A 26,446-nucleotide genomic window follows, 5' to 3' on the forward strand; every position below is an offset into this window, starting at 1 on the left:
GTGGTCCTCTCTGGCCACTTTACCTTCTCCCAATAATACAGAAAAGAAACTTTCAATGTTTCTTGTTCATTTGCTTCCCTTTTAGAAGTGCCTTCTGTGGACACTCCTCTAACATCTTTGTTTTCCACATCTGCAATTGCAGGGGATATGGCTGAGGCCCTGAAGGTGGAAGACAAGAAGTTCGAGTTCTCCCTTCGCCGAGCTCACCAGGCCTCGGCATGGGCGATTAAGGCTGCTATTTCATCTTCATTTTTTGCAAGGGCATCAATCATGTGGCTCCACGAACTCCAGGCACTCGTCCCCCCTGACCAGGTTCGGACACATCAGACACTCAGGAAGTTAGTGGCAGCGTCAGAATACATGGCAGACGCTTTTCTTCCCTTGGCCAGGTACTCCGCTAGATCTATTGCGACCACAGTTGCCTCTCATAGACTACTGTGACTGAAACAGTGGAGGACCGACTTAAAGTCTAAGTGGAATCTGTTGACGGCCACGCACAGTGGTACACATTTATTTGGTCCGGTCCTTGAACTGCACATAATTGAAGGCAAGGACAAACGTAAGATTCTGGCACACCCCTCCAAAAAGTCGGATAGGTGGCCCCAGCAGGATTTTCGCAGACAGACTTTCCATCCTAGTGGTAACTGGGAGTGGAAGCAGCCCTTTCGGATCAGGCAGTCCTGGGAATGGCCTAGAGGCTCGCGATCCTTTCCCCCCAGGCAGGATCGTCAACAGGACCACCAGAACACTGGAGCCAAAGGCCTATATCAGTCCAAATGTCCCTTCCGGGGCTCTGGGGGTTGTCCTTACAGGCGGTCCAAGTGACACCAAGGAGAGCTCTCCCATAGGCAGTCGCTTGGTGCTGTTCAGCGACATTTGGGAAGTTACCACCACTGACTCTTGGGTCAGAGAGACCATAAAACACGGTCTCACTCTAGAGTTTTTCTCCAACCCTCCAAACCATTTCATATAGTGTCCCGTATCCAACCAAGGCAGAATTGGTAACCACAGCCATCGCTCACCTGATGGAAATAAAGGCCATGGAGCCAGTACCTCCGGAACAGAGGGGAGAGGGATTTTACTCCATCCTGTTCGTGGTACCCAAAACCTCGGGGGGATGGAGGGCAATACTGGACTTAAAAGGTCTAAATTATTTCTTAACCTACAGGAGGTTCAAAATGCAGACCTTAAAATCCATTCTGGCCAGCCTCAGGAAAGGGGACTTCCTTTCCTCCATAGACCTAACAGAAGCATACTTACACATCCCGATCCTCCCAGAGCACCGCAGATTCCTTTGGTTTTGTTATGCGCACCAGCATTACCAGTACAGGGCTCTTCCCTTTGGTCTCTCTTCAGCTCCAAGAGTCTTCACAAAGATTTTGGCAGTTTTGGCGGCCCACCTCAGGATGATACCGTTGCACGTACAGTGCTATCTGGACAATATCCTTGTCCAATCCAGTTCTTTCAGGTTGGCTCAGTCAGACCTGGAAATCATGATCAATGCTCTTCAGGATCACGGGTTTTCAGTGAATTTCAAGAAAAGCCACACAGTTCCTACAAAGTGCCTCCTTCATCTAGGTGCGATAATAGATTCCAATCTCTGCAAGCTGTATCTTTCACAGGAGCGCCGGATCAGTATCCAGAAGCTTGTCCACCAGGTTCGGAGAGAGAAGGTAGTTCCTCTGGTCCAGCTGTCTCAACTGCTGGGAAAGATGGTTTCTTGCACGGGGATTGTTCCATGGGCCAGACTTCACTCCAGAAACCTTCAGTGGTTTCTCCTCCCTTTCCAGAAACGGAACCTCAGTTCATCCACAAGGAGGGTGAGGGTTCCTCACCACACCCTGTCACCTCTTCTGTGGTGGGCTTCATCCGCAGTGACCAAGGGGACCATCTTCAAGGAGCCTCTCAGGCTCACTTTGATCACAGATGCAAGTCTGTTCGGTTGGGGTGCACATCTCCAGACTCAACTGGCATAGGGTCAGTGGTCCCGGTTGGACTTAGCTCACAACATAAATTGGCTCGAACTCAGGGCCATACACTTGACACTCCGTCAGTTTTCCTCTCTAGTGGCGGGACAACACGTCCTGATCCTAACAGACAACGTGGCAGCCAAGGCTCATGTCAACAAGCAGGGAGCAACCCGGTCATGGTTGCTGGTGCTGGAGGCTTTGGATCTGGGTCTGTGGGCAGAGTCCAATCTGGGTTTCATCAGGGCAGAACACATATCGGGGGAGGCAAACCGACAAGCAGATTCCCTGAGCAGGGTCACATTCGATCACTCAGAGTGGCGTCTGGACCCAGCACTGTTCAGGAAAATCTCGGTCAGATTTGGTCATCCACAACTGGATCTCTTTGCCTCCCTGATAAACTCCCAACTCCCCAGGTTCTTCATCAGGTTCCCAGCACAGGGGGCGGAGGGCACAGATGCTCTCTGGTGCAAGCGGCCAGAGGGACTGCTTTATGCCTTCCCTCCCCTTCCTTTGTTACAGGCAACTATTCGCAAACTGATTCAGGAACAGGCGGAGATAATCTTAATTGCTGCACATTGGCCAAGGCGTCCGTGGTTTGCTGATCTTGTGGATCAATCACTCTCACCACTGTGGAGGATTCCCCCAGACCGAGTTGCTCTCAGCCAGGGGAATCTTCAACATCCAGATCCACAGTGACTTCAGCTGGCCACCTGGCACTTGAGCGGGAAAGTTTAGCCAGGCAATCCTATTCGTCTGGGGTGATCTCGATGATCCAAGCCTCAAGGTGCCCCTCAACTAACAGGATTTATGATGCCATGTGGAAGAATTTTTGCACGTGGTGCGCTAAGCAGAATCTCAGACCGTTATCTGTTACCATTCCTAATATATTGGATTATCTTTTGGAAGGCATGAATAAGGGTTTATCACCTAGCACCATCCGCAGACAGGTTGCGGCCCTATCAATGGTCCTTACCTGCGACAACCTGGTACCTCTATCGTAACACACGGCAGTTAGTGCCTTTCTGAAGGGGGCAGTTAACGCTAGACCACCTGTGGTGCATTGTTATCCATTTTGGGACTTACCTAGGGTGTTACATGCCCTGACTTCTCCACTGTTCGAGCCCATCAGGTCTTGTTCACTTCATTTTCTTTCTCTAAAGGTAGCATTCTTAGTAGTTATCACATCGGCTAGGCAGATTTCGGAATTGGCCGCACTTTCAGTTAGGAGTGATTTATGTACCTTTTTTGAGGATAGGGTGGTCCTTCAATTGGACCCTTCCTTTGTTCCAAAGGTCAATACCTGGTTTCATAGGTCCCAGTATCTAGTTCTTCCAGATTTTTGTCCTAATCCGTCATATCGTCTGGAGAGACAGTGGCATATATAGTTAGATGTGCACAGGGCTCTGCGCCATTATGTTAAGAGGATCTCGGCTTTTCGCAAGTTGGAGGCCTTGTTCATTTCCTTTCAGCCCTCTGCCATGGGTCAGAAGGTCTCCTCTTCGACCCTAGGTAGATGGATCAGAGCATGCATTGCTCGAGCCTATCTTTCTCAGTCACTTCCAGTTCCTTCACACATCACTGCTCACTCGACACACAGTGCGGCTGCGTCAGCAGCCTGGTCCACCCAGGCATCGGTCAAGGAGATCTGTAGGGCAGCGGCTTGGTCCTCCCCTTCATCATTTGTAAGACACTACAAGATTGATAGGTTTGTAGCGGCGAATGCCGCATTTGGTAGAAGGGTTCTACAACAAGTAGTTGTAGGACTTCAACATCTAACCATGACCCAGAAAGAATGCACTCTTTTGACCATGTGCCCTGCCACCCGCTCAGTCGTTGAACTGCACAAAGAGCCTGCACAAGCCTAGACACTTCCCCCCCCCGTAGGGACATGAGCGGCTTTGGTATGTCCCACCGGTGGATTCTACATTCATCATGCTGGAGAAGGGGCGTTGTCTTACCTGAACGCCTTTTCTCAGCATGATGATGTAGAATCCACACCCTCCCTTCAAGGCAGTCTAGGCAGGTGTCATGAGACTTGGAGCCATTGCGTCAGACTTCGTCACGGATGCTTCGCCTCGTCAGTAACTGGGAGGACACACCCAGAGGGAGGCATGGCTAAAGTTCTGACTTAGTCTCATCTGAGCAGGAAGGCTGAAATTACCACCGGTGGATTCTACATCATCATGCTGAGAAAAGGCGTTCAGTTAAGACAATGCCCCTTCTCTTCAGGCTCTCTCTTTCCCGCCAGATCGTGCGGACGCCATTTTGGCAGCCGCTGGATGATCGCATAGGCCTCAATCGGCCCTCCGATTGGCTCCACTTCAGGGACTAGCCTCCCGTTTCACCGCAGACACTTGTCTGCTGATCCCAGCCTCCTCCTTTTCATGTCCGGCCGTGCAGTCTCCTTTGTTGTCAGACTGGTGCGGCCCCCATTGTAACGCGACGCCATTACCAATGGGCCCAGACAAGGCCCATTCTACTTTCACGAGGGGCGGAGGGATCCCAGGGCGGACTCATCCTTAGGGGGGCTCAGGGTGATCACCCCCCCAGATAAGTTAATTCTAAAATTAAATAAAATTAAATTAAATCTAAAATTAAATACAATTTAGATAAAATTAATTAGCTCTCCAGTGCGGATAGCATGGGCCTCAATTGGTGCCTCACCATATACCTGGCTACACCTTGTGGGCTTCGCATGTGTTGGTTCTCCAGTACAGGAGATGGAGAATCCACCAATGGGTTTTTTCTGTCTGCCTGCTCTTGAGACGAAGTAGCCAAATTTGACACGCCCCCTCTTGCTAGGAGATCCAGTCTTGACTTGGTCTCAAGCTCTTGAAGATGTATCAGGTTTGGCTCTCTCAGCAGATAGCAGGTTAAATAGAGATCCATTGGTGAATTCTCCTTTCCCTAACAGTTACCCTCAACAACTTAATTAAATAATAAATTTGGAATCCTTCCCTACTTTTCCCTGCAGCGCTAGGATCAGTGCTGACTCAAATCACACGATGTGAGGAGTGAAGGGTGGGGGGAGGTCTCTGCAGCTTTCGTTTCTTTCCCTTTCCCCAGGGCTCTGGGGAAAACCTTTCTGAGAAAGTGCTGCTTTGAGTATATCCCTCATCCTCCCCTCCTTCGGGCAGAATTTCACACTGCAGGTCTGAGATTCAATTTTGAATTCGGGACCTCCGGAATCATCTCCGGCAGCTGGGGACAACTGCGGATGCCATTTTAGTTGCCGTTGAAGGCAATGAACTTAAATTCAGCCTTAGGAGCCTCGTTTTTTCCTGCCGTTCGGAGGCAGTCTTGCTAATTACCTTTCTGGCGCAGCGTTTAGTGCTGCCAACGCGATCGCCCTAGCACCCAGAAATTTTGCCTTTGAGGCCTGCGGAGGCCGTTCTCAGTGGAGAACAAGTTGCAGCCGCCATTTTGGGGCCGCCGCCAAAGGCAACCAGGTTGCAAACGGCCTTCTTCAGCATCCTAGTCATTCTGTCCTTCATCAGTGGCTCAGTTTACTCACCTTTTCAGGAATTTGATTCCCCACTCAGGCTGCACACCTCTGGGCATAAAATAAGCTATGGCAACTCCCGGCCACCATCTTGAATGCCACATGGGAACTTCTTTAGGCCCCACAAGGCCTGACCTAGGCTGCATTTGAGGTGTGTGTTTCTTTCCTTTCAGATCACTTGCTATAATACAACCACAAATTGCCCAGCCGCCGTTTTGAGCCTCATCCTTTCCTTTCCAGGCCTTTTCTCAGGCCCTCTGCGCCCTTCATTGGGGCTTTTCTGGTGCACCTTGACTAGCCACCTAAGGCCTCCGGGCGGAGTCTAGAGCGTGTCCCCAACCGTGCCTTCGGCATCAGCCTCAATTGCCATGACCAAAGCCCAGATAGTTTTCTGATCAGGTGATCAGGGGAACAGTCTTCATTACTTGCTCCAATTTCGCTTCCGCCAACCGCTTACCTGCCAGAGCTCCGCCTCAGTTTCCTTGAGACAGCTCAACCAGGATGGAGGACTCCATGATGCCTCAACCCATGAGCACTGCCACCCCATCCTCCAGTTACAGCCGGCACAAAACCTCTGAACAGGAGGCGGCAGGCAAGCTCAAATCCAAGGCTAAGGCCACTCTCAAGAAGCCTTCCAAGTTGGCAGAAAAGCAAGCCAGCTATAGGCACCAGGCTCTGGAGAAGGAGTTCTCCAGAGCGTAGAGAGAGGCCGGACTGGTCTTACTCTCCCAGTCTCCTGCATAGCCATAGTCCCCTGGGCCAGACTCCACTTGCGAGATCTTCAATGATTCCTCCTACCATTCCAATGAGTGAATGCCAGCGCATCCAACCACCAGGTGAGGCTCCTGGTCCACACCCTCAGGTGGTGGTTCTCACCTTTCAAGGAGCCGGACCGCATCACCATTACGATGGACACCAGTCTATTCGGTTGGGGAGCCCATCTACAGTCTCAGTTTGCGCACAAGAAAAACTTTTGCGGCGTAAATCTAAAACCAGGTGTTCCTGTGATGTGGCGCAGGAGGTTGTTGGGAGAGTTGAGGGCAAGCTTGGCGTTTCCTCTCTCCCAATCCCCTTCCTCTTCTTCACCCCTTTCCCCAGCCTGTCTGCGATCTGAGCTCGCAGCTCTGTGGCTTTTCTTTGCCTAGCCGAGCCAAGCTTTCTTCCGCCCACCCCATTCCCGGGAGCGCCAAGGAGGTACGGCAGAAACACATGAATTGGGATTGTGGCGTCCTTGGGAAGCTGTTCATGCTTTGAACCTTAGGAGAGGAGGAGGAGTCCCTCCTTCCCTCCCTCTCTCCCTTCCAAGCCCCAGCGGGCTCGCCATGAACGGGCTGTGGGAGGGGTCGAGGACAACGTGCGGGGTAGCAAAGGAGACCAGCGCCCGGCGCCAGATGTCCCAGCTGACAAGTGCAAGTTCGGGGGGTCGCCAGCTGACGGGCGCAGGAGTTTGGCGCTGCAGCCGCCTCCCCTTCATTGATCTGAGTGCACGAGAAGTCAAACCAGTTGCTGCACAATGAGTCCCTGGGGAGGGCGGGGCCTTGCTTTGCGCCTGTGCTCTTCACGTGCCTCCTGCAGGGCACATTCGGTAGAGTTCGTGCAGGCTGCTGCCAAGCAGCATATTTTCCACAAAGAAGTGAGATGGGAAGGAGCAGAGCGGGGGGGAGGAAGGCGACGCCGCATACCACCAGCCAGGTGGTCACGTACCACAAGTGGTACGCGTACCACCGGTTGACAAGCCCTGCACTAGTGGGCCGCAGCCTGTTTGGAATTAGGCTGCACAAGCACCTACCTTTCACAGATGCGCGCTTACCACTCACACAGAACCATTCCCTCTCACCCACCCTCCCACCCTTCTGGACTGCCAAGCCGGAAAGGTTGGGGACAGATGCTCTTGACCAGAGATATCAAACTGGCGATATCACGTGACATCATGCAATGTATTGGGCCGGTTTTGCCATTGCTGGCAATGGGGTGGGCATGGCTTCCAGATGACGCATCCGGCCTGAAGGCCAGCAGTTTGACACCCCTGCTCTAGACCAAACTGGCTTAGGAAAAATCTCCTAACATTAAAAGCAGTTTGACAGTGGAATTAATTACCCACCAGGCAATTTTTTCACTGGATGTGTTCAAGCAAACAATAGACAACTATCTATGTAGAATGTCTTTATTTGAATTTTGTAACTTTCCAGGGTTTGGACCTGGTAAATGGCTCTTTCCATCTTTATTTGAAATCTTCAACGCGGGCAGAATTTGCTACATGCACTCTGAGCAGGCCAGGAGGGTGACTTTATTCCCTTAAATGCAGAGACATTGAAGTAACTGGATGTGTGAATTATAATGATGCTCTGTGCAATGTGATGCCACATAAAGCTTATCTTTCCTGAGACTATATATATATATATTTGTGTGGTTGGGAATGGAGTTCTTAGGGGGAAATCTTTTGCATTCCTTGGAAAACATTTGATATAATTTTGCAACTTAATATACAGTTTTTAAGTTTTAATATGAATGTATCAACTATTTTACATCTCTTTACAAACCATTAGGACATTGCTGGCCAGAATATGTAAAACGTTTCAGATGTGAAAGATTTTGGATTCAAAATGGACTTTTTCATGCTCTAATATGAAAGCAGGGTCATTTCAAACTTGAGACAGTTCTGGTAGGATTAGAACAATGTCATGGCACTTCCTGTGAGATCCAAACAGCCCATTTGAAATTCAAACTGTCAAAAAAGCTTCTTTTCAAACTTTCAATTGTTTTCACCCCTGTAGTGCTGGCTTTAGAATTAAATAAATTAAATAAATTGTAAATAAAAAAAATGTCATTATATTAAAGTAGTTAGTTCAGTTTCTTGAAGTTTTCTAAAAGATACCCAGCTGTGGGCGGCAAGTACATTGAGGTATCACTGCCTAGTTTCATCCCTGGCATACCGCTTTTTCTGTTAACAATTTTCACCTGTTTTTCATCTCACTGTGCTGCAGAAGCTAGAACAACAACAGCACTCTACTTCCTATAGGTCAGGGGTAGGCAACCTCGGCTCTTTTATGACTCGTGGATTTCTGAATTCCTGAGCCAGCATGGCTCAGCATGGAAACCTCTCCATTTCCCCTCAGCATTGCTGGCTCAGGAATTCTGGGAGTTGAAATCCACGAGTCATAAAAGAGCCGAGGTTGCCTACCCCTGCTATAGGTGCTATAGAAATAAAAACACAATGTGTGTAGACATGTACTTGAAGGATACTTGGGAAATGCTCCATAGTTGCATCTATTAAGTATCTTAGAAATGTAAAGGGAAGAAATAGATAAAGCAAAAATACCCAGATAAGAGATCAAACTGGTAGATCTGATTTCCCAAATATATCTACTAACTTGGTTGCTTGTTTGCCAGTACTGATTATTCTTTGTTGTTTTGCATTTGCCTGTTTTAAACTTAAGTATAAATAGATCAGAATCTACCTCTGCCCTACAGTGTCATAAATTTCTTCATTGTTTACCCCATTTCTTGTGTGTCTGAGGCTAAAGCTATAATAAAAACTTCCAATTAAAACATTGAAGGTTGAATGTTTCAATATTTTTCACAAAATTGATATGAAATTGAATGATAGTGAAATATTCCAATGTTTAAAATGCACAGCAAGGCATGTTCTAGACATTAGAAAGGTCAGTTGTTCACAAAGTCAGTTACAAAGTTATGTTCCTATCTCAAGAGATACAAGGAAAATTATTGTTGACCTCAAGTTGAAGCTTTTATATGGAAAGTTTTCTAGCCTCTACCCAAATTAAGCTGATTATGGTAATTATCCTGATTAAGGAGTTAGGGCTACTCAGGAGAAGCTCCTGATTCCTAAGATCATTATTCCCCCAGTACTTTCCTTGAAAACTGCCATGTCTCTATTCTTTGATTTTCAACCTGGTACCACTCTCATTGCCTTAAAAGTTGCGTCATTTTATTAGGTAGTAACCTAGGATTGGAACTAGTGTGATTCATTGTGCTATGAGTTCTTTAACAGTATGATTTTTCGTAATCATCAAGTTCCTCACTTCTGAAGAACTCATGAGAAGGTCTGAGTAGAGTCATAACCTCTCCATCTGATTATGAATATTGTTATATCTAGTTAGACCTTAAAGTTGTGTTCTGAAGAGAAGCAAGGAGGATCTGCACAAAATGTTAGAAATTTCTCCATCTTCTAACTTGAGTATTTTTGCTGTGATCAACCTGGAACAAGAGTTTTACAAATGAAGGGGAGAAGTTTGCAAAGCAACCAAGAGAAACTTTGTTTTAATGGAAAAATTAGAATATATATCAAGAAATGTAGTAGATAATCCTTGACTTACAACCACAATTGAACCCAAAGTTTCTATTGTTAAGTAAAGTAGTTAAGTGATTTTTGCCCTATTTTTGACCATTTTGCCACAGTTGTTAAGCAAATCACTGCAGTTAAGTGAAACATGAGGTCTTTAAGCGAATCTGACTGTGCTTCCCTCATTGACTGTGCTTGTTGGATGCCAGCTGGGAAGGTTACAAATGGTGATCACATGAACATAGGAGAGTGCAGCTGTCATAAATACATGCTAGTTGCCAAGTGCTTGAATTTTGATCACATGATCAAAAGGTGGGATGATGGGGATGCTGCAACAGGCATAACTGTGAAAATTGATCACAAACCATTTTTTCAGTGCTATTGTATCTTTGAACAGTCACTAAACTAATGTTCATAAATTGATAACTACCTATAGAAAATATTTTAAAAATATGCTACATATTATTTTTATATATTATTATATAGCATGCTTTGAACAGTTTGTTTATGTTTGTGTGTTCTTTTTCTATCAGGAAACTGAACTACAGTTAACTACAGCCTTTGGAAGAAGGACTAAATGCAACGGGGGCAAATTGTCTGTGGGAATGAAGTGGTTGGAAGACTCCAAGAACATGGTGGTGAATGGCCGGAGAAATGGAAGCAGGTTATCTAATGACCACCATCAAAATCAGTCCAAATTACAGCATTCTGGAAAGGAAAATCCAAAGACTGGCAAAAATGGAGTTGAGAGACGGTCCAGCAGATGTATGTATATGTTAATGTGCTAGGATGATGTCAAGTTACCATATTTGTTAATTTTTAAAAGGCTGTATTTGCCAAATATATTTTCGTATTTGTATATATTTACAAACTTTCTCATTTATAAATGATGACACAGTAATGTGCGCAAATAATTTATATTTTTTAAATAAATTGAAGTCCCAATGAAAGCTTAAATGTGAGCCTTATAGTCTTCCTTTCAATGTGAAAAAATGTTGCTAATGCATAATTTGCAGTGATAAAGAATTCAGTTTTCCACGTATTTATAATTTGTCCCAGAAAATACCACTAAAACACAATCTACAGTCACAATATTCAGGGGAGTGTATGTTTACAGGAACAGTTTTAAAGATCAAAAATCAAAAATGAGCCGAGGTGGCGCAGCAGTTAGAGTGCAGTACTGCAGGCCCCTTTAGCTGACTGTGTTCAGCAGGTCAGCGGTTCAAATCTCACCGGCTCAAGGTTGACTCAGCCTTCCATCCTTCCGGGGTAGGTAAAATAAGGACCCAGATTGTTGGGGGCAATGTAAATAGATATATATACATTGCTTACTGGTGTATACCGCTTAGAGAGTGCTTGCACTTAAAGCGGTATATAAGTCTCACAAATAAATAAATAAATAAATCTCCTACTCATAATTGTTTAATTTCATTTTCATGTAGATATTGGATCTCAGTTGAAGTGATAGAACATTAGTTTAAAAGAAACAACCTGACGATTTAAAGGCAAACTTAATTTGAGTTTCCATTGCTGAACATAATGAGGCAATTTCTTCTGGGTTTTGATTGGTTTGAATGTTGCCATTTATTTGTCATAATCTGTTTTACATGGGGAAACAAGTTTACATGCTTTACTACTAAATATTTTTAATGGTCATAAAGATTTGTATGTCTTGTATGGCTTCATTTTTAGAGCAACTCCCAAATAAAACATTCTTGCTGTCACCTCATACTTCATATGTCATTATATAACTAGGCCAAGATCAAAACTGCACTACTGAAGTCGGTACTAATTTAATAATCCAGCAGAGGAACATAACTTTCAGTTTACAACAATCACTTCTCCTTTCCTTTTGTAACTGGAGAACTTCCGAGTAGGATAGAAGACTTCAATTTGCTTTAGCTTTTTGGATATACAATATGGTTTTATCCTGAAAAAAAGCATGCAATGAAAAGAATTTGTTTTGCTCTAAATGTCAATATGTTAAAACTAAATAACAAATTATTCATTGGCAAATTGTGCTTGCACATTTTTTTATATAACATAATTTATATGAAATCACGACTCCTTTGTTATCTGGTTTACTGAATGGACCAATTGCAAATCAATCATCTCGTACCATTACACCTAATTTTAAGGAACATCTGTAGGCTGCACTAAAAATGCTGGTTGTCTAGATGTGATAAAATTTTAAAATCAGAAAGTGGCTATTTTTATTTAATGTTTGAGGGATAAAATGAAAGAGCCACATGAACTGATATCAGAATAGAGAGATTTACTAGGAAGTAGTCTTAGTACTTTACAAAAGTAAAAATATATAAGTTCAGACCACTATCAGATAAAATATGGTATAAATTTTACAAGCTAAATTACTTTTTTCTAATGAAAATAATTCATCTGAGAAGCCGTACAACCTGCATCGTAAAGCACTCCCATTAATTCATACTTTTATGATGACTATTATCATCTTTTGGCTCTTTATGATATATTTATTGTTCATTTCCTGAACATTTCTTAAGGGGCTTCATTTGACAGTCTCTTTTCAGTCATGTGGTACTTTTGTCGTCGCAAATATCCTGGTGAAAATAAATCTGCATAAGCAAAGCATTGTGCCCACCACTGGACAAACACGTACATGGAATAAGCTTCTGCACTGTTCTCAAGATTCCTGCTTTTTTTCTTGTCCCCTATGCAAGGAGAAAGATCGATACAATTCAGTGTTCAGTATCAGCTAATCATTTGTTTCGATTTATGCAGGTAGTGGTGGTTCGGGATTTGAGGGCCAAAGTCGCTACGTGCCTTCTTCTGGAATGTCTGCCAAGGAGCTATGTGAGAATGATGACCTAGCAACTAGTTTGGTTCTTGATCCATATTTAGGCTTTCAAACACATAAAATGAACACTAGGTAACTGTTTTATTATTTAGCAAACATAAAACCTTATTTGTTTTAGTTAAAATCTGTGTGGATCTGACAAACTTAACATGTAAAAAAACAACAACCAGAGCATTGGGAATTAGATACTTAATTAAAGAAAATTTGACTGCTTTAATTCAGAAATTGTTTTGTCTTCATTAACATATTCTTCATAAGTCCTCAAACTGTATTTATGAAAGGCAACCTGCGTCAGAGATTTCAAGATGCTAGATTTGTTTTCCTCTTCCTATTTTCTGGACCTCTTCTGACAACCCATCTTTATTGGGTTTTCCTGAAGTTGTTCGCTTTGCTTTTTAAGGTTTTTTTTTAATAACTCCATTTTATGTATGGATGATGTTACAATGTGCAAAGAATTGAGATTGGATAGCATATAGACTAGTACATAATAGCTAATTAATAAATTACAATAACATGAAAGTATTTTAATGAGCATTGTGCAATGACTGCTTCATTTTATTATATGTAAGCAAATTATTTAAAGCCAGTAGTAGAAGATGATTGATTTACCAGTTGTATTTTTGAAAGAATCCTGTCTTATTAGAAGTCACATTCTTTAAGATTTCTTCTATTCCTAGTATTACTGTTGTTTCTTATACACCATAGTAGAGCTTTTAATTATATGCACACACTGTGTGTACCTGTGTGTGTTAGGTAATTGGAATATAACATAATTTTTTGAGCAAAAAAACTTATTTGTACTTAAACAGCCTGGAAAAAATGTTGATTCTGCGGATGTATTTATTATTTATTTTAATACCAAGAAAAAGATTAGAATGTGTTGCTTTATAGCCATCCTTAAATTTGAAGATTTTATCAGTAGGATAGACCTTAAAAATAATGTTACGGTAAATTAAAACATCTCAATCTAAATTATTAGGATGGATTATATTTTCCTTTTTGCTTTGATTGTCAAAAAAGGAAAAAGAATTAAAAAAAGGTAAAAAGATACAAGAAACATATTTTACATGCAAGAACTATAATTGAGCCTCATTTTTAAACAGATTATTAAACCTAGACTACATGAGACAGTATTCATCAATTCTGTTACATCAATAAAGAGCCATCTCACAAATAGAAGTAAACATGTATTTGTAACCCCAGATTGTAAATCTGAGTAACTCTGTCTTTCCAACATTGAACAATGTTCTTCTTTGCTATCCTCAATGCTTGCTAAATCCATAGTTCTTTATAAAGCAGTACTCTGCAGGTTTGCTATATAACTTAATATATTTAATATACTGGGGTGTGTGAGGAAGGCAACATGGGATTCAGGGTTATTCAGGTTGATTATTAGGCCTTCTCAGTTTGAACTGATACAAAGCTCTAATGCATACTTTTTTGGTACAGGTGATCCTCAGTTCACAACCATTCATTTAGCCAAAGTTCAAGGATGTCAAAGTTCAAATTATACCAGCACTGAGAAAAATAATTTACATCTGGTCCTCACAGTTTTGATTGTTGCAGCGTCCTCAAAATCACATTTAAAATTTGGGTGCTTGTCAGCCAGCATATATTTACAAAGGTTGCAGTATATGTGACCTTCCAAGCTGGCTTCTGACAAGCAAAGTCAATGGGATAAGCCAAATTCACTTAACGGCGATTAACTTAAAATTGTGTAGTTCACTTAACAGATATAGCAAAAGTCATAAAATCGGGTACAACTCATGTAATAACTACCTTGTTTAGCAATGAAAATTCTTGTCCCATTTGTCATAAGTCAAGCACCATCCATGTCTTATTAAAATGACATTTTGTTATTCTTATATTTTGATTACCAACAAATTTTAGAGGTCATCTGAAGCTGAAAATTAAAAAAGATTGTCACAACATATATGTTTTAAGTGTCATGATATTTAATGTTATAGATTATTTCACCTGAAGCAATTAAAAGATCTGCTTTTTCCGTGCCATGATTTGTTCTCTAATCAACTGAAATGGATCTAAATCCTATTCTCCATCCAGGACAGTCCAGGATTGTTCAGTCAACACACTCTCAACCACTTGTGCCAAGAATGCAAATTTGACAACTATAGTTATCAGAACAAGCATATCTAATGATACTTCATTGAAGAGCATACAAGGCACTGCTTTCTTCAAGTTAGGTATCACCTCCCTTCCACGGAAGAGTAGTGGTTATGGTGATATTGATAATTGACTAGATCCCCTTCAACTGATCCAGCCAGTATCAGCCAAGAGGAAGATTATGTCAAAAGAGCATGCGATGGTCTGAATTTGTCTTAATACTGCTGTCTCCTCAAGGAACACAAAATGAAGCTGATTGAGCAATACAGGACAAGCAAATTGCTAGCCTCCCACCTTTGGCTTTTTCTGTATTTCCCATTTGGAATTCTTGCTTCAGCACAGATGTAACTTTTCTAAAATAACGAACAGGCACTTAGCCCAACTTTCTGGCCTAAATTGCAGGTAGTGATCAATTAACTATGGCAATTGGGATTGGAATTTTCATCACTAAGCAACATGGTTGCAAAGTCCAATATCGCATGGCTGCTTAGCAACAGCAATTCTGGCGCTTCTGATTATCACCAGAAGGTCACTTGATCATCATTTGCTTTCCCATTGACTTCATTTGATGGAACCTGGCAAATTACATGGAATGCCATAGCCTAATTGGGAGCTGGGCCCAAACTTCCAGATCGCAGTTATAACCATGAGAATGTTGTGACAGCTGAAACTTCAAGGACCAGTCATAAATAGCACTTGTTCAACACCATCATGAATTCAAACAGTCACTGAATGAGCGGCCATTAAGCAAGTACCACTTGTATGACCATTTATTCACCATCTCCTTCTACAGATAATTGAAAAGCAAAGCAAAATATACCATAGCCCTGTATTGCTGAGTAATATCTGTACAATAGCTTCAAATAAGTGTTTAATATTTATTGTTTTAATTGTTTATAATATTGTTTAATCATGTTGTAAGCCACCCAGAGTCATGAGATAGCAAAATGGGTAACATGCACATTTGATAAATAAATAAATGAACCAAGCCATATTTACAGAGGCCAATGCATGAATTTGCCAAAAAAAAAAAAAAAGGATAATTAGCCTACGACACCATCTCAAGAAAAATAGCAGGTTTCCTAATTAAAATTATATCAAAATATTCTCTGTGTTGTTCATTAAATTGTGTAATAATATTATTTCAGCATTTAGAATCTAGAACAAATGATGCTGTTTGCTAAACAGATGGCACAAATAGCACAAAATGATATTGTTTTATCTCAATACTACAGATAGTCCTTGACTTATAATCATTTATTTTGAAGTTATAGTGGCACTGAAAAAGTGACTTAACAATCAGTCCTCATACTTAACCGTTGCAACATTCCCATGGTAACATGGACAAAATTTGGGTACTTGGCAACATCATATATTTACGATGGTTGCAGTATGTTTGGGACATATAATCACAATTTGTGACCTTCCCAGCCAGCTTCAAAAAGCACAGCCAATGAGGAAAGCTGCATTCAATTAAACAGCCACAGAATTCACTTAACAACTGCAGTGATTCACTTAACCGTGGCAAAAAACTTCGTAAAACTGGGTATGATTTATTTAACAATTGTTTTGCTTAGCAGTGGAAATTCTGGTCATAATTGTGATAGTAAATCGAGAATTAATTCTATATCAGATTTTCTCTGAAAGCTTGTATCCCACCTATTCCTATGAAAAAAGCTCATGAAGCAAAGAAAATAAGTAAAATTAATAAACACTTTATAAGAACATTAAACAACTAAAAATATCCAAGTTCAATTAAAGTTTTGACTAAATTCCTTAGACATTTTTTAACATCTTACTGCAGCATCGCATAAGGTGAGTGCAACATAGAAGATTGAGTCTTGGGATTAGCTGCATTAATGAAGTCAGGAGATAAATAATTCTCACATAACTGGAGCATGTAAATAGGAACATATGGGAAAAAATGATGCTCAAAGTATCAAAAGAGAGGAATATATTGTAATGAGGAAAAACTTCATCGCTTAGTGCATGTAATGGTCTGCAGGAATGATCTTGGGAGATAGGAGCCTCAGACTACCGACCTTCATGCAAAAGTTACCTCCTCCCATAGAAGGCAAATGAAAAAACCCTTAGTTTTGTGGAAAATAAAAGTAAAGGAGGAGAAAAGTGCTTTCAGACCTGTAAGATACTGTTACATTAAAGGCAGTGTTAGTAATTCATGTTTGTGCTTCTTGTCTGGACTACCTTGAAGGTTAAGACTATACATCTGTAAAACGTGTGTGTGTGTGTGTGTGTGTGTGTGTGTATACATGTGTGTGTGTGTTTTAAAAGCTTTATTTGATTGGTATCTCTCATGCAAAAGAAATAACATATATTTCATCATTGAGATACTGTTCTGCATTTCAGACGTTACTCCCCCTGCCATGCTTTTATGAGACTATTGATATTTCCTTGTTATTATTAAAATGTTTCTCCTGATCCAGTAACTATAATTATTCCTCTTTTAATCATTTGTGTAAAATCTGTTGAAACAATATTCATTTCTACTTCTGCTGCTATTGTAATTTAATTTATCTGAATATATAAAATGGGTAAATAAAATGCAGCTTGATTGAAGTTCTATCTTGGTTTTTTTCCCTTTTTTGCCTGAGGTTTCGACCAATAAAAGGAAGACAAGAGGAACTGAAGGAGGTGATTGAGCGTTTTAAAAAAGATGAGCACTTGGAAAAAGCCTTCAAGTCCTTGACGTCAGGTGACTGGGCCCGGCACTATTTTCTTAACAAGAACAAAATGCAGGAAAGGTTGTTCAAAGAACATGTAGGTGTATTTATACTTAATCCAAGTTCAGTTTGTTACAAGTACAGTATATAGGATATTGTGGATGTTAAACTGGTAGAAAAAAAATGTTTCTATCTTTAGCAAATGCCCAGAGTTGCTCAGAGTTGGACGATGTACAATTTTGATAATTTAATAAATAAATACTATATAAGATTTTTAAAAATTAACTAGCTGTATGAAAATTAACAGTGGAAAAAGGGAAAGGACTGAGATATTAGAAAGCTTCAAAGAAAAGGAAAAAAACAGGATGTTATCAGAGGCAGCTAGAATAAAACAAAGGAAATTGTTTGCTCTTTATAGTGAAATGCTATGCCCTGTAAAGAGTTGTGCAGATATACTTGATTACTTAAGCATGATAAATAAATAACTGAAATTATGTCCCCTATGAACATTTATTGAAATGACTTTAAACTGATACATTAAAATACAGCTTTCCCTTAGTGAGTGGTATATAGGAACTGAATATAAGTTTGAAGACTGAATTTAAGGAATAAGCAAGAAACTCTTACTCAGGAATATATGCTTAATGATTTTATCAGGAAATTGAAAATTTAAATGTTAAATAGCTAAAACAATTAGTAGCATCCTATTTTTATTGTTTTTTTTAAAAGATAAAATTTACATCTCATCTTTGCAGAAATTACACATTGAGGAAATTAGGGCTTCATACATTGAAAGTCTGTCCTTTGGAAAAAGGTGTGTTATTTTAAAAGAAATTCAGTACACTAAAGCCTGGAATATTCCTGAATACTTTGGTAGTGCTGTGTCTGAGAGAATTGTCAGGCATTTGAGAATTAAAGAATAATACATTTAAAACTAACTTTTTTTCCTGGTTGGACAATGCTGGAATTCCTGGTGATATGATTTAATACACAGTATGATAATTCATGTGATATTGGCTGGAAGTGGGTGTAAGGATATCGTTATTTTTCCCCTCGCCCTTTTCACATAAAAGTGATTATTTGAAAGCTCTAGTTTTATACTGTATGTTATATAAAATACATGCTAATTTATATTTACTGTGAAGTTCTGTGAAGCATATCAGTGAGGTGTTAATATTCTGAGGTTTTAGCAAGTATAGCATCCATTCAATGCAATTTGGCAGCATAGAGTGTAGTGAAGTTCTTAGCAGTTTTTTTTTTAAATAAATATTTTCCTGCTGCAGGTATTTATTTATTTACGAATGTTTGCAACTGACAGTGGATTTGAAATATTGCCATGCAATCGCTATTCATCAGAGCAAAATGGAGCCAAAATAGTTGCAACAAAAGAGTGGTAAGTATTGCAAACAAAGTTGGTGCTAAGCCAGTTTTTTTAAAGTGATAACATTGTGTGAGAAAAATAGGTAGCCTTTGTTGTTGTTGTTAATTGCGAAGTCGTGTCCAACCCATTGCGACCCCATGGACAACGTTCCTCCAGGTCTTCCTGTCCTCCACCATCTTCTGGAGTCCATTTAAGTTCACACCTACTGCTTCAGTGACTCCATCCAGCCATCTCATTCTCTGTCGTCCTCTTCTTCTATTGCCCTCAATCTTTCCCAGCATTAGGCCCTTCTCTAGTGAGGCCTTTCTAAAAGGCTCCTGAGCTTTTATCTGTTTTTCATTATTCTTGCTTTTCCCAGTCTGCTGCTGCTTCAGCATTATTTTCTTTCAGGTGAAAGGAAGGAAGGATTTCCTCTTAGCCTGATTATCAGAACTTCACCCACCTTTGAAGTCAGGCAGTGCCAAAATTGAATTGAACAAACAAACAAAATCTATGTAGAACCACTTGTAACCTCTGCAACCTGAATTACTATTGAATTTAGCAAATTCAAGAAGTAATTATTGCTAGAAATTGGACTGTTTTAAACCTTTCATTAAGAAAGCCAACATTCTACAAAAAAAGTCTGGTTGGTGGACTGGGATTCCAAAGGGGCATTTTGTATTATGGAAATAAAATTATACAAAATAATATATTTCTTTGTTTCCTAGGAAACGAAATGACAAGATAGAGTTATTAGTAGGTTGTATTGCTGAACTCTCTGAACTAGAAGAGAATATGCTGCTCAGACACGGAGAAAATGACTTTAGCGTCATGTATTCAACACGGAAAAACTGTGCTCAACTGTGGCTCGGTCCAGCTGCTTTCATTAATCATGGTAAGAACGCATTTTTTTAAAAAAAATACGTTGAATTTGCAAGTCCTTTTTAATGTATTTTTATTTATAGCCTAATTTAATTATAATGATCTAAAATAATACTATTTGAAATGGAGTTAGAATTATTTACTAAATGTTTCGAATTTTGGTATTGTGCCTATTTCAGTTAAAGTTTGCAATAGATTATAAAATCTGTATGAAACCTTATTTTAGGTATCTGTAATTATTCATGTTTCAGGTCTTATCAACAGTTAATTGATTTTATCTTTTGGACCTTTTTTCAGATTGCAGACCCAACTGTAAGGTAGGTGTGCAATGTTTTACATAATCAGAATTTTAAAATGAAATTACATTTTTTTTTTAAAAAAACCCTTTTTAAAAATTAAAATAAATTTTAATCATTCATCCTCTACAGTTTGTTTCAACTGGCCGGGATACAGCATGCGTGAAAGCTTTGCGAGATATTGAACCTGGGGAGGAAATTTCTTGCTATTATGGAGATGGCTTTTTTGGAGAAAATAATGAATATTGTGAATGTTACACATGTGAAAGGTAAAATGGAATGTACAGTTTGTAATCTTAAGGCAACATTGTAGCAATCCCTCCTCCAGTTATTAGTATTGCTTGATATTATTATTAATATTATTTATTGAATACCCAATTCTATTAAAGCCTGGAAGCTTACATCATAGTTCAATAAAAATGTAAGAAAACCCATTAAAATGTGAAAGAATAGGTTTAACCAGTGGTGGGATTCAGCCAGTTCGCACCACTTCAGCAGAACCAGTAGCTAATTTTTTCTTGCCCAGGCCCAGAACGGATTTCCGGAAGCAGCATCCTCAAAGAGAACTGGTTGTTCACATATTTGAATCCCACCACTGAGTCTAACTATAATGGTCATACAGAATCATACAAGAAGTAACGGATGGACACTAATCAAAGGGAGAAGCAACCTAGAACTAAGGAGAAATTTCCTGACAGTTAGAACAGTTAATCAATGGAACAACCTACCTCCAGAAGCGGTGAACGCTCCAACACTGGAAGTTTTAAAGAAGAGACTGGACAGCCATTTGTCTGAAATGGTATAGGATTTCCTGCCTGAGCAGGGGGTTGGGCTAGATGACCTTTAAGATCCCTTCAATATCATCATCATCATCATTATTATTAATGATACCAGTCCAAACCAAAGGCAAATTGGAATAAAATTAATCTTGAGTCTCACGTCTTAATTGGTGGATGACTTCTTCTAGCCCTTCCTTATAAATTTTAAACCTCATGAGCCTTGGAATGATTAAGTGCTCAAGTGTTCCCTCCTTGACTACCATTGGAACTGCTTGCATTCTGCAATGGTTATAAATGCAAGGACCAATTGTAAAATTACTTTTCCAGCACCGTTTTAACTTCAGATGGTCACTAAGCAGAATGGTCATTAAGTGAAGACTATCTGTAATATATAATATGCTGAGAAAAACAGCTTTAACAGCACCATTGAGCAAGAGATTGCTTAATTCACATCAGAAGTTTTTAGGCAATCTAGGAAAAGTCTCAAGAAACACAATAGGTTTTTAACTCATTAGGATGGTTACTTGATAAGATGCTTACAATCTGTCTCACATATAATTTGCATCTACATAACCAATTTGTCTTACCCTAAGCCTTCCCTCGCCCTCACCTTATCACAGCTTAAATGCAATAACAACTAATATATGCATTTGATGGTGAGCTACTCATGCCTTTTAGTAAAATTAGTTACATGAAAAAAGTACTAAGTAGACTTTTGATTTTTTTATATCCAAAGGGTGCATGTTTTGGTGCAGGTATGGACCGTTGAAAGCCAGCTGGTTACCTGCATGTAACACTTTGTACACAGAATATTTTACATATCTTTACTTTTTTTGCTTGAGCATATTTAAAAATTGAAAGTGTTAATGCTTTAATTTTTTTTCATTTTGTTCAATTATGCACTTAATTATTTCTGGCATGCAGATGTATTATTTTAAGATTAGATGGTTTACCAAAGTGTAACCAGTCCAAATTATTCTTTTTCTGTGTGAATAAATATTGTTTGACATCTAAAGAAATACATGAACATTTAAATTTCAAACTTCATATTAATTTAATTTAACACTTTCATTTCTGTCTTAAGCTTAAAGTTGCTGGGCAGTTATTTAGATTATTTGATTCATAGTTATTCAGCTTCACCAAAATTACTTTATCCTATACCTTTTTACTATATATTCAGTAAAAGGCATCTTCAGATTATATCCTCTGTATCCTGAAGCAATAATACAAAAATATATTCTACAGAACACATGTTCTATTAATTAATATTGTACCGTCATCATATTTAAGAAAAAGTGTAGGTTCTAATTTTATGTTATTAATGAAATATAGTTCATTAAATTGAAAAAGCAGACTTCACTTGATATATGGATTTCTAAGAAAGAGAAATATTAGAGTATCTTTTTAATTTTTTTAATGAACTTCCCTTAAATTATAATAGCAGAATTTTAACTATATGAAAGATTATTTTCTTTAAAATACCTACAGACCCAGAATTCATATTATTTAATTAGCTTTAATTTTATTAATGTTTTGTGTAGTATAATTAATATGTGTTACTCTTCTTTTTTTTTCTAGACGTGGAACTGGTGCTTTTAAATCAAGAGTGGGACTGCCTGCACCTACTCCTGTGATCAATAGCAAATATGGACTCAGAGAAACAGATAAACGTTTAAACAGGCTTAAGAAATTGGGTGATAGCAGTAAAAATTCTGACAGTCAATCTGTCAGCTCTAACACTGATGCAGATACCACTCAGGAAAAAGCTAATGCAAGTAAGCAAGTGGCAAGAATATTTTGAAATGTATTTTATATAAGCATTCTGAACATAACTTGCTTAAAAGATGTTTCCCTTTTTTTCATTCAGGATTGAGGTAGAGTCTTCACAGATCTTCTAAAGGGAAAATAAACATTGTAAGCTTTATGATGGCAAAGGATATTTGGAATAGTGAATTCTGGGATTAATCAGTAGCTTAGAATCTAATGAAATAACTAGTGGTTGTACTTTTTCATTTTTTGTATATTTAATATCCTTTTTGTGTAAAGAACACAAAAAAACAAAAATCAGAAAAGCGAACAGGAGAAAAGAGGAAAGAACAAAAACATTATCTGTGTTATTTACCTCTGTATTAATTCAGTATTTAGTGTTTTGGATATTAAAAATAGTAAAAGTAACAATAAATAATGCATTATTAAAATATACAATCATAAATTACGGATTCTATTAATACAATGGCTGATCTATGTTTCAATGGCTCCATGCTTCTTGAAGGCTTTCTGGAAAAATCAGATTTTTATCATTTTCAGAAAGCCATAAGAGTAAAATTTCCCTCAGGGGAAATTGTTGCATAGGAAGTGAGCTTCCTTAGAGAATACTTCACTTGGTATATAGCAGTGGTTCTCAACCTGTGGGTCGGGACCCCATTTGGGGTCGAACGGCCATTTCACGGGGATCGCCAAACAATGCAGTCCGCCATTTTTCCCCCTTTTCCTTAGCTGTGCTACTCCCTTTTATTCTATTGGCTTTTGAAAGCCAATAGAATAGACTCTCTTGAATAGAGTCTAATTCTATTGGCTTTCAAAAGCCAATAGGAATTGTCCAGGCTGTCTCTGCCCTGCTGAGCCCGCCAAAAGTCCCATTCTGCAAACGGTGCTGCACCAGTTGAGTAGTCCTCAACTTACGACCGGTTGAGTAGTCCTCGACTTACGACCGGTTGGGAGTCGCGGCATTAAAAAGGTTGAGAACCACTGGTATATAGAAACACTTAGCAAGTGTTCCCTGGCTGTCTGGGTTGGACAGAAATAGAAATACCATCTCTTAGATACTTAGGTCCTGAAACAAGGTGACCAACACATTAAATTGCACTTGGAAACAGATGGTGTCCAGGGCAGCACCTGCAGAAAAGCTATAATGTGGAAGATCACGGCTTCCTAGGAAACACTGAATTCTGAACTAACTAAAGTTTACAGGTGATTAGGGGCAGCCCATTCCCAGCAAATTATAATAACTTAACAATATAATAAGGAATGAGTAAGAGTCTTTGAGGTTGTGAGCACAATTCCCATCAAAATCAGGTTTGCTTCAATCTTGGAATCAGATATTTAAATTAACAGCTATCCATCTTGTTTGCATTGAATCTCAGCCTCTTTTTCCCTCGCTTTGGCAAACATCAGAACTTCACTGCATCTCCCTTAGTGCCCAAAACAGAGCTGTACCACTGAGTATCATGAGCAGGGCTTCTTTTCTCGTAGAACGCCCAGAACGGAGTTCCAGCACCTTTTTTGGATGGAAGCTTGTAGGGTAGGCAAGGCGGGTTGTATGACGTGTGAGTTCTGACACCTTTTTTTTTTTTTACAAAAAAAGCACTGATCATGAGCATATTGAGTGTACTTCACTCAGAATTGACTAATAATATCTAGAAGTTTCATGTAAACATTGTATAGAAGGACTGAGCCCTGGGACATTCCATAATGGAGTGCATGTAGACCATCATTTATCCTCTTACTGCCACTGATTAGGCTGCTCTTTCAGAAAGGAGTTGAAGCACTTTAAAACTCAGAAAGAGAGGCTGGAAATGGATGTTAAGTTATTTAGCTCCATTCTATTGAATCCAGGTTGAACTTCTTAAGGAATGAGCAGATCAGCATCCCTTCCAAGGCTGTAGGATTCTCCCCTTTCATCAAGAAAGTGTTTCTGCTTGAAGCAAATATTCAGAAGTTGCAGCAAATATTCAGAAGTTGCTATATAAATAAAGAGGACAAGCATTAATTAAGAAGCATCTTGCAAAAATAATTCAGGATGACTCCTCTCCAATTCACTATTTATAAGAGGGTGGAGAGGAGAAGCAAAGGCAATATTCTATTACTATAACCTATCTCAGTGTAATATATTTCTAGTCTTCCTGTTGAGTATGTTTCCTGATCTACCTTGAAAGACTGACATGCAGGTAACATTACCAAGAGAATTCTATCCACATCTTCAAGATGCACAGATGTAAAAACCTTTCAGTATAATATCATAGGACAGTGATGGCGAACCTTTTAGAGACCAAGTGCCCAAAAACTGGCCCTGCCCCGCTCCACCCCCCTGCCCCGCCCCCACCCCGCCTCCCTGCAGGGCCACTCATCGCCTCCAGGGCCTGCTGCAGATCGCCCAAGCAGCCCAGCAGTGCCATGGCGGCCACGCCCTCTGCCCGCACCCCGCAGCATCAACTGCATGATGGGCATGAGGACAGATTCTTGTCTATGCTGCCTGGCTGCCATGTTCTTGGCTGTGCTGCTCCACATGGGCCACGCTCGGGGGCAACTCTCCTCCAGGGGGACTGCTGGTGAGGGGGGATCACGGGGGAGGCGACACTGGGGCAATAGCACATGTGCCCACAGAGAGGGCTCCAAGTGCCGCCTCTGGCATGTAATGTCATAGGGCATTACCTAAATCATCTCAGTAGCTTTCTTCTCTCGGGCCTCCAACTCAGAGTGAACACAAGTAATTTAATCTATTAAATGCTATGCTAGATAACCATAATTCATACTAGTTTGTTCTATAAGGTTCAGGATACCCTAAATAGTGGCTGACATTCTGCAGGCTCACTAAGATAGAAGTAACTGCACTTTGTTGCCCAGATCACCATAGAACAGTTTGAACCTGTATCTAACTCCAGCCATATTCTTAATTTGCTTCCAAATAGAGAAACCTATCCAGGTTTTAAACATATTATTAAATATTCAAATTGGGTAATACTGATTGGTTTTTCTATTACATTGATAGAGTGCAAGTTTATAAACATAAAGTGAACCATTTCATTAATCCAGTGTAGTAACTCTGGAGCCATACTCTCTTTTTAACATTTGACAGTTTTTGCTGCATCTTGTTCTTGATAAACCTATGATTTCTTCATTTAGTAATAAATTCCAATTTATCGATATATACTTGATATTCAAGTACTTTTACATTTTTAAACGGCATTATCCTTGTAATATATTAAAAATATGAAATTAAATCAAAATGTATTGAGTCAAGCACTAAATAAGTGACTTCCCATTCATTTCTATAATAATGAGGTTAACAGCTAATGTCTTAAAAATATTTTTACTACAGTTTTTTCATATAGTAAAAATATACAAAGAAAGATGAAAAAGAAAGGAATGAAAAAAGATTACTTTGATGCCTTCTACCCTTCTTTCTATCAAACAATAATTAATCTTATCCCCATCCTTTTAATCCAATTTTTCAAAAAAAAAAAATCTTTGTCATTTTTTCCCTGATCAGACTGGTCACCTTTGCCATTTTTGCAAGTTCAGTTAATTTTATAATCTATTCTTCCACTATAGGTATTTCATTACTTTCCAATTTTGGCATACAATAATCTTGCAGCAGTTACCATACAATATTAATTTATTTTCATATTTCCTTTCTAATACCACATTCACAAAGTCCAATAGGCATAATTCTGATTTCATCGTGGTAAGATGGGAGTTCTGAAGCCACATATTTCTGGAAAATTGCCCCAGGAAAGGTTAGTTAACTGCATATATTGCTGCAGTGTTGGTATAGTCTGTACAGGGTATTCATATTCAGTGCATTATTTTAAGTGCCTGAATTACAAAAGTTTAGATTAGTGAATAAATATAGAAATTTTTCCTTGTTAAATTTATTATACCTTCAAAACCATTAATCAAGCCTTTATTTTTTATGTAGGATATAGCACTGCAATAA

At 39.6% G+C, this 26,446-nt stretch overlaps 1 protein-coding gene across 7 annotated transcripts in view; it reads left to right on the top strand.

Annotated features, from left to right (window-relative positions):
* Positions 1-26,446, top strand: part of KMT5B (lysine methyltransferase 5B) — a 53,488-nt gene that overhangs the window by 24,309 nt on the left and 2,733 nt on the right. For 4 of the 7 annotated variants that reach the window (XM_039331220.1, XM_039331219.1, XM_039331221.1 and 1 more), the window contains exons 2-9: positions 10,309-10,540; positions 12,533-12,680; positions 17,339-17,510; positions 18,697-18,806; positions 19,502-19,668; positions 19,953-19,972; positions 20,084-20,220; positions 22,309-22,505. In XM_039331220.1, coding sequence (XP_039187154.1) covers positions 10,381-10,540; positions 12,533-12,680; positions 17,339-17,510; positions 18,697-18,806; positions 19,502-19,668; positions 19,953-19,972; positions 20,084-20,220; positions 22,309-22,505 — 1,111 coding nt within the window. In that variant the 5' untranslated portion in view covers positions 10,309-10,380. Of the gene's footprint in view, positions 1-10,308; positions 10,541-12,532; positions 12,681-17,338; positions 17,511-18,168; positions 18,228-18,696; positions 18,807-19,501; positions 19,669-19,952; positions 19,973-20,083; positions 20,221-22,308; positions 22,506-26,446 lie in introns of those variants that run through there. The other 3 variants (XM_039331223.1, XM_039331225.1, XM_039331226.1) reach the window with 3 other exon arrangements.

The sequence above is a fragment of the Crotalus tigris genome, unplaced genomic scaffold, assembly GCF_016545835.1.
Source record: "Crotalus tigris isolate CLP2741 ecotype Arizona unplaced genomic scaffold, ASM1654583v1 scf7180000024436.1354646, whole genome shotgun sequence".
In the NCBI taxonomy this organism is placed as follows: Eukaryota; Metazoa; Chordata; class Lepidosauria; order Squamata; family Viperidae; genus Crotalus; species Crotalus tigris.